Genomic DNA, 8,249 nt, shown 5'->3' on the forward strand with positions numbered 1-8,249 from the left:
GAGTATTTAGGTGAAGGATAACTTTGTTGTCATTGAGTAATTAGGAAGTATAAATCCAATTAGGATTAATATTCCTAATGCCATATAGACTATTTATTCACTATATATACACTACCTTATTCACCTTTTAGAAGACACCAAAAACCGAACACACAATGTAGACATTGATGTGAATAAGGGTAAAAGGGGGTGTGTGTGATGTGAGGAATATAAGTTAATTATTACCCTTTTGGGTTACTTCTTGTAGAGAGAGAAACACTTTGTGGGTATTTCTTCTAAGGGCATATTTACTAGAGATGTTCTCTATTCGGTGATTCTCCACCAATTTTGTACTCCTTTTGATGATTAGTGGATGGCTCGAATCTTTCGCCCGTGGATGTACGCTTTAAAGCAGAACCACGTAAATCTCTTGTGTTATTTATTATTTTGCTATATTGTTATTTGTTGATCAAATCCATTATTAAATACCTACCAATGGTTTCGATTCCGCTGCGCATACCAATCCGGTCAAGAACCGGTCACGACAATGGTACCAAAGATTCGACAATCGGTATAAATGTTACAACAGAAGTTTCTAGATAAGCAGAACTTTTAGAAAAACGAGATTCAAATATGAACAAGGTGCCACTAAAGACTATTTTAACTCCTATATGGTAAGAGTTAATATGTAGAGATTGCTTCCGTTGGTAATAGAAATCATGGAGTCCACTTGAAAACAAATCATGATATTAAGCTGACAATCAAGAATGATGTAGAAAACAGTAAATGGTTCCCTACTAAAAAAAATAGCCTTCTAACGACGAATTGTTTCGTCGCCCGAGGGTGGAATCCGTAGCTAAATCAACTCAATATTAGCTACGCGCGTCTGTTGGACAAAATTGAGTTGATAAATATTTCACGACTAACAAATAAAAATTATCACTAATTTACCGATGGATGATTCTGTCGCTAAAAGTCTGAGCCATCGCTAAATTTAAACCGGCCACAATATGTCGATTCATTAGTGACGAGCAGTCCAAACATTTGCGACGGTCAATCCGTCGCTAAATATAGCGATGGTAAACTGTAGACAATCTTTCGCTCAATTATTGGAAAATTGGTTATAGCCTTCTCTCGCCAATTTAGCGACGGCCATGAAAATCCTTCGCTGACGACGGATTGTAGTAGCCAATCCGTCGGTAATTCAGCAACGAATTGGCAACGGCCACTCCGTTAATAATGTAGCGACGTGAAACCGTAGACAATCTATCGCAAAATTACCGACATATTGGATACAACCTTCCCTCGGCAATTTGGCGACGGCCATGAAAATCCTTCGCTAACGACGGATTGTAGTAGCCAATCTGTCGGTAATTCAGCAACGGATTGGCAACGGCCAGTCCGTTAATAATGTAGCGACATGAAACCGTTGACAATCTATCACAAAATTACCGATAGATTGGATACAACCTTCCGTCGGCAATTTAGCGACGACCACGAAAATTTGTCGCTAAATTATATTAAATTACTGACACATTGTCGTCGCTATTCGTCGTAATTAATTACCGTAAATTTCCTACCAAACGTACCCCAGATTTTTCGGTTAGCTTCACTAGAAATCATTTTCTGTCACAAATTCAAATTAAATAAAAAAGATCCCTCATTTCGATTCCCAATATCACAATCACAAAATTAACTTTTTAATTATGAAAAGTTATGTGTCCATAAATTGTGTTTAACAAATCTTTTGTGGTTAAAAGTCTTTGATTAATTCTATTTAATTGGTTCGATTGAATTAATAAAAAAATTAATTTAATCATAGTCAAAAATATTAGTAAATTAAATTAACTAAATATCATTTTTTTAAATTTTACCAATTTAATCAACTAATCCGATTAATTTAATATTATATTTAAAAAATTGATTAATTCGATCAATTCAATTAAAAATACAATGTAATTTAATTTAATTGGTTATTGATAATTCTGTTCAATTTTAATTGACGCGTCCGCATGCTCATCCTATGACCTAAAGAACCATATTTTTTCATCTAAATCGGGTTTTTATTTTATTTATATATGTGACATAATGAACCGTCTGACAATCAATATTATTTTCACTGTTTTGATTATATCGAACCAAATAAGATCTATTAAAACAATACATTTTTAATTTTTTTTAAGTTGCTCAATATTTAGAGGATCGATCTTTAAAATTCATTTTTTTTAAATAAGACATTGTCATTATATCCAACCCGCTGGTTTACTTATTGAATATAAATCAGTGGGATGTTAAAAGATCATGCATTTATAATAATGGATAAATAAATAATACGAACTCTATTTATTGGGAGAGAAACAAACCATAAAGTCATTGGTAAAACCAGCTAATCCTATAAATAAAGCAACCAATTCCAGAATGAAGTAGAGAATTAAACATGACGAGAATGCCATGCAATTTTCAATAATGATATAACTGAAAACTAACATATTTTGGTGGACTGAACGAGTTACTTAACCAAGGACCGCCCATGTTAATTAACCACTTCTAGAGTAAATACTAAGACTGTGTGGTGGCAGTCTAGGAGGCTGCCATCACACAGTCTGCCTAGTCTTTGGTTTTGCATTCACTCTCATCACAGAACAACGAACTGATTTTTGAGTTCCCGATGGATTCTTGTCCTCTAAGAGATGACGGAAGGCCGATGTTTATATCAAAAACACCCCATTTTTTCAAGATTTTTCTTGATGAAAATGGAAAATTTGTAAGTTTTTTCAATCATTTTTTGATTTGCGTAACTTAATTATAATAAGATGATAGAGTTTCTTGCTTCACAATGAAAATATAAATTTCTATGTATATGCATGCACAGTACATTCCAAGAAAATTTGTCCGATTCTACGGAAATAATCTGTCAAATTCAGTAGTCTTGAAAGTTCCAAGTGGAGCAAATTGGAAATTGGAATTAGTGAAATGTGATGGTGAGATTTGGTTCCAGAATGGCTGGCAAGAGTTTGTGAAGTTTTACTCTATAGTTTATGGATCCTTTTTAGTTTTTGAATACAATCAAACAAATTCTGAATTCAATGTAACTATATTCGATACGAGTGCTTTAGAAATAGATTATCCGTTAGAGATCGCGAACAGAAACAATGAAGAGTCTCATCAAGAAACTGAAAATGAAGTTTCTGTTGAAATCTTGAATCACAAAACAAAAGGGAAATCACCAATTTTATTTCCTCGGCCTTCGAATAAGAAAATAAAGCTTGACAAGTCCACAGGTATGCAATTTCTGCAGAAATTATTCTAACAAATTCTTGATTTTACATGTTTGTTCTGCAGAGTGATTAATCTCGAGTTCTTGATTTTTGTAGGAAATGGAGCCAAATCATTGACAGGTGAAGAAAAAGCTGAAACACTTAGAACAGCAGTTTCCAATTTTACGTCCGAAAATCCCTTTTTCATGGTTACGATGCAGCCAACGTATCTTCATCGCCGTGATTATAGACTGGTAAACATTTCAATCTGGAACTTTGATTAAAACTACTATGTTCTTATTTAAAATTCAGGATTTTAAATTTTGATTTAAGTATAATTAATATCCAATATAGAATATACCAACAAGCTTTGTGATGGAATATTTCAACAAGCCACAAGGCAGAGTTCTCCTTAGAATTGATGGGAAATTATGGCCTACTAAGTGCAAGTACTACGACTCTGATGGAAGACCATCAGCAAAACTGAGTCACGGTTGGAAAGAATTTGCGATTGGAAATCGTTTGGAAATTGGTGATATTTGTGTCTTTGAACTGATCGATCGTTGTAATACTACACTGGAAGTTTCCATTTTTCGGACATATCGGGGATGCTAATAAGAGCTCATGATCACTTGGTAAGTAGCAAGTTTTTAAATGCAATGTATATATCTTTTAGCATTTAGCACTTCTCTGATCTTATATATCTGCGTGTTGTTTTTGTTTCTGTGAAGAACTTGTAAGACGCTAAAATACCAATGTTATTGTGAAAACAGAACTTATATGTTATCGAATATGTAACATTTTGGTCACCGTAAATAAATTCCAAAAATATTATTTTTACTCCTAAATATTATGTCAAACAATTTTATCGCCCATAGCATTGTACAAGTCCTCACTGTTAGTAAGATAGAAAACTTTAAAGTTTGAGTATGTAATATTTTTCATAATTGTATTATGTAATATCTAGGTTATTTAGTTTGATAAGTGAATTCCGTGATAATAATTGGTTATAAATATTTTAAAATGATATACTGATAGTTTGAGTATTAAAAATATAGCTATTAGGGCATCTCCGAAGGAAATCACCTAATTTCCTTCACCATTTTTCAATTTGATGAATTATCACCAAATTCACTCCAATGGGACTTTACCAATTTTTTCATCAAAAAACATATTTTTTTTTTAATTTTTAATATTTTCATCATTTTTATTTTTTAACATTTTATACACTTTTTACCAATTACTCCCACAAACTTATTTATACTCATATCCGTCTGAATTCTACATATGGTATTATTTATATTTAAAAAAATTAAACTCTATTAATTTTTTTAATTATAAAACCTTATATTATTTAAAATTTAATTTATATTAAAATTATTCTTGTAATATTTCATAAAAAAGTTATATTATTGTCTCGTTATGAATGTTTTGTAAAAATATTCATGTAATATTTTTATATTATTATTTCGTTAAATCATTTATGTAATATTTTTACATTAATTTTAATATTTTTATTATGGAAAATAAATTATTAATATATTTTAATGTTATTACATGTAAAACTATTCTACCATTATTTAATAAGTAAGCATTTAATTAAATACAACCACAAACTATAAGTATTAAATTGTAAATTAATTATATTATTATAATCAATAAGTGAAATGGCGAAAGAAAAAAATTCACCATTTCTAATGGGAAGAGCATGTCTTTGGAGACTGGGAGTCATCAATTTTCATTTTGATGACTTTCCTTGGAGATGGCCTAAATACTCAACTGGATAATTTTGTGATTTTTGGCAAATGTACAGTACATTCCAACATATTTGTCTTTAAAAATGTACAGTACATTCCAAAAAAATTTGTCAGACTCTACGAAAACAATCTGCCAAATTCCGTAATCCTGAAAGTTCCAAGTGGTGCGAAATGGGAAATAGAATTAACGAAATCTGATGGTGAGATCTGGTTTCAGAATGGCTGGCAAGAGTTTGTTAAGTATTACTCTATAGCTTATGGATCCTTTTTAGTTTTTGAATACAGTCCAACAAATTCTGAATTCAATGTAATTATATTTGATACGAGCGCTTTAACCATGTCATTTTGATAGGACATGAGCCTGCTAAAGATATGACCATGTCATATACGTACCACCATCAGGCTAATGAAATTAATCAAAAAGTTCTAATCTCTACGTACTTACCTTTCTTATCTTATTAACTTCACCATCTCATCAAATTGAAGAGCCAACTACCATCCGCATGCACTTCAATAAATTTGCATCAATATCAAGCCTTTGCTTTTGCATATATAACTTAGTCTCTAATATAAACAGACCTCATTCACTCTCACTACAGAACAACAAACTGATTTTTGAGTATCCGAATGAATTTTTTTCCTCTAAGAGACGACGGAAGGCCGATGTTCAAATCAAAAATACCCCGTTTTTTCAAGATTATTCTTGACGACGCCCTTCGTGATGGCAAGCTTGTAAGTCTTTTTATCTTTTTTTAGTCATTTTTTTGATCTGCATACCTTATAAGGAAAAGGTAGAGTTCTAACTTCACAATGATAACATAATTTCTTTGTATATGTATGCACAGCACATTCCAAAAAAATTTGTCAGACTCTACGGAAACAATCTGCCAAGTTCAGTAGTCCTCAAGGTTCCAAGTGGTGCAAAATGGAAACTAGATTTAGTGAAATCTGAGGGTGAGATTTGGTTCCAGAAGGGTTGGCAAGAGTTTGTCAACTTTTACTCTATAGCTTATCGGTCATTTCTAGTTTTTGAATACAATAAGGAAAAATCCAAATTCAATGTGACGATATTTGATACGAGTGCTTCAGAAATAGATTATCCGTTAGAAATAGCCAACAGAAACAATGAACAGTCTCTTCCTGAGAAAGAGATTCATGAGGAAACTGAAAGTGCTGCTTCCGTTGAAATCTTGGATCACAAAACAAAAGGGAAATCGCCAGTAACATTTCCTCAGCCTCCTAATAAGAAAATCAAGCTTGAGAAGTCCGCAGAAAAAGGAGAAGGTATGCAATTTCTGCTGAAAATATTACAAGTTCTTGATTTTAAATAATTCTGCAGATTAATTATAAGTCTCGAGTTCTTGATTTTTTCAGGAAATAGAGCAGAAACATTGACACCTCAGGAAAAAGCTGAAGCACTTAAAAGAGCAGCTTCTAATTTCAAATCTAGAAATCCTTTCTTCATGGTTGCAATGCAGCCAACTCATCTTCATCGGCATGATAATTATAGACTGGTAATTGTTTTTTTGATTTAAAACTTAGATTAAAATACACATTTTCTGAATCTTTCTCAGGACTGTAATGTGTTTTTCTTTTTTGTGTGATTGTTTGGGTAGTCTATACCAGCAAGCTTTGCGAAGAAATATTTCAACAAGCAACAAGGCAGGGCTAGTCTTAGTATTGATGGGAATTTATGGCCAATTGAGTACAAGTGTCACGTCTCCCATGGAAGATTGAATAAAGGTTGGAAAGAATTTGCAATCCGAAATCATTTAGAAATCAGAGATGTTTGCGTCTTTGAACTGATCAACCCTACTAAATTGAAAGTCGCCATTTTTCGACATATCAAAGAAGCTATCAAGAGCCCATCACTTGGTAAGTATATGAGTTACACTGAAACTTCTATAGTTTTATCTTATATATTTTCGCATTTTGTTTCTGTTTCTGAAAAAATATAATGTTTTATAATGAACTGATGTTATTCAGGAAACAATAAGAAAATGAAACAAGAAGTGAGTTGTGGCGATGTGAAGACTGTCCAAAGGCATTTATGCTCAAATTTTTCTAAGGCTGTTGAAGCTGCCAACAAATTTACATCAGTGAATCCGTTCTTCAAAGTGAATATATCATCTTACCTTAGGACAGTGGTAGGGTTTAGAACAATATTAATGCATAGTATACATTTTATATATGTTGTAGAGAAACATAAATGCTGAAACGAAAATGTTGAAATTTTCTGAGTTAAACATTTCTGGAAACGGAAATGAAATACGGAAAACCTTGATAAGTTTTCGTGTAACATAACATTTTAATTGTGCTTGCTTTTGTGCAGAGTTTACCTTTTGAGTTTGCCTTGAAATGGAGCAAGAAAAGCGGAGAGAGTGTATGGTTACAAATTGGAAACAGAAAGTGGCCTGTCAAGTTAATTATCAACCGTTCATCTTATTATCATAACGGTTTTTTGTCTGCAGAATTCAGTTTATTTGCTAGAGAAAATAGTCTGAAAGCAGGAGATGTTTGCATCTTTGAGTTGATCAATTCTGAATTGCTTCTGCTTAAAGTAACCGTGTTCCGAAACACTGTGAAGTAATTTCCTGGAAACCTTTAATTTTTGTAGTGAGGAAGAGACTAGACTGTCTTATAGCTCTATTGATTCTCACTATTTATTATGCTGACATTGATTAATTATGCTAATCAACTTTATGGTTCTGTAATTGTTTAGAAAACTGTGGGTAATGGATTTGTTATGCTTTATATATGGTTCTGTAAAGTTGGTACAGAGTTTGAATTGCTATTATTTTGCTAGTTAAGAAATTTGATTTGTCAGTAGTCATATGATTAATTTTTGGTAATTTAGTCATGCGCCATATAGGCTTCCAAGTCATGCCATATCAGCTGGAATTGACAGTTATGGGTGTTCATTTCACTATTCGGGGGGAAACCGAATTCATTTACCGAACCAAACTAAAATTTTATTTTGATTTGTTTTCGAGTTAATTTAATTAGGTTATGGTTATTAATTTTAAATAATTTAGTTTATTCTGTTCTGTTCGATTTTCGGTATAATTATTTTCAAATTAAGCGAGTCGAGCCGATTGAATTAAGTGAGTTATATATTATTATTGTTGTCGTTGTCGCTGTTGTTGTTGTAATTTTTTTAAATTTTAGGTGTTTGTGTAATTTTTATAGAATTTAGATATCAGTTTTTCAAAATTTGTATATAATTAAAAAGTAACATCAAAATTAATTTATTCTA

At 31.9% G+C, this 8,249-nt stretch overlaps 2 protein-coding genes across 2 annotated transcripts; both read left to right on the top strand.

Moving 5' to 3' along the window:
* The first annotated feature begins 2,839 nt into the window (after window positions 1-2,839).
* On the top strand, window positions 2,840-3,851 carry LOC126662063 (B3 domain-containing transcription factor VRN1-like). The gene is made up of 3 exons (XM_050355949.2): window positions 2,840-3,260; window positions 3,354-3,490; window positions 3,591-3,851. The coding sequence occupies exons 1-3, from the start codon at window positions 2,840-2,842 to the stop codon at window positions 3,849-3,851; spliced, it is 819 nt and encodes a 272-aa protein (XP_050211906.2).
* A 1,688-nt stretch (window positions 3,852-5,539) lies between these two features.
* Window positions 5,540-7,707, top strand: LOC126660355 (B3 domain-containing transcription factor VRN1-like). Its single transcript, XM_050353817.2, has 6 exons — window positions 5,540-5,725; window positions 5,839-6,277; window positions 6,368-6,507; window positions 6,610-6,868; window positions 6,980-7,140; window positions 7,326-7,707. Exons 1-6 carry the CDS (start codon window positions 5,621-5,623, stop codon window positions 7,581-7,583), a joined length of 1,362 nt encoding a protein of 453 aa, XP_050209774.1. The 5' UTR covers window positions 5,540-5,620; the 3' UTR covers window positions 7,584-7,707.
* The last annotated feature ends 542 nt before the right edge of the window (window positions 7,708-8,249 follow it).

This window comes from Mercurialis annua, linkage group LG8 (assembly GCF_937616625.2).
Source record: "Mercurialis annua linkage group LG8, ddMerAnnu1.2, whole genome shotgun sequence".
In the NCBI taxonomy this organism is placed as follows: Eukaryota; Viridiplantae; Streptophyta; class Magnoliopsida; order Malpighiales; family Euphorbiaceae; genus Mercurialis; species Mercurialis annua.

Coding starts and splice junctions, on each gene's coding strand:
- LOC126662063 (XM_050355949.2), top strand. CDS start 2,840: ATGCATGCACAGTACATTCCAAGAAAATTTGTCCGATTCTACGGAAAT. Junction 3,261..3,353: donor AAAGCTTGACAAGTCCACAG/GTATGCAATTTC, acceptor TGATTTTTGTAG/GAAATGGAGCCAAATCATTG. Junction 3,491..3,590: donor ATCGCCGTGATTATAGACTG/GTAAACATTTCA, acceptor TATCCAATATAG/AATATACCAACAAGCTTTGT.
- LOC126660355 (XM_050353817.2), top strand. CDS start 5,621: ATGAATTTTTTTCCTCTAAGAGACGACGGAAGGCCGATGTTCAAATCA. Junction 5,726..5,838: donor CCCTTCGTGATGGCAAGCTT/GTAAGTCTTTTT, acceptor ATGTATGCACAG/CACATTCCAAAAAAATTTGT. Junction 6,869..6,979: donor TATCAAGAGCCCATCACTTG/GTAAGTATATGA, acceptor GATGTTATTCAG/GAAACAATAAGAAAATGAAA.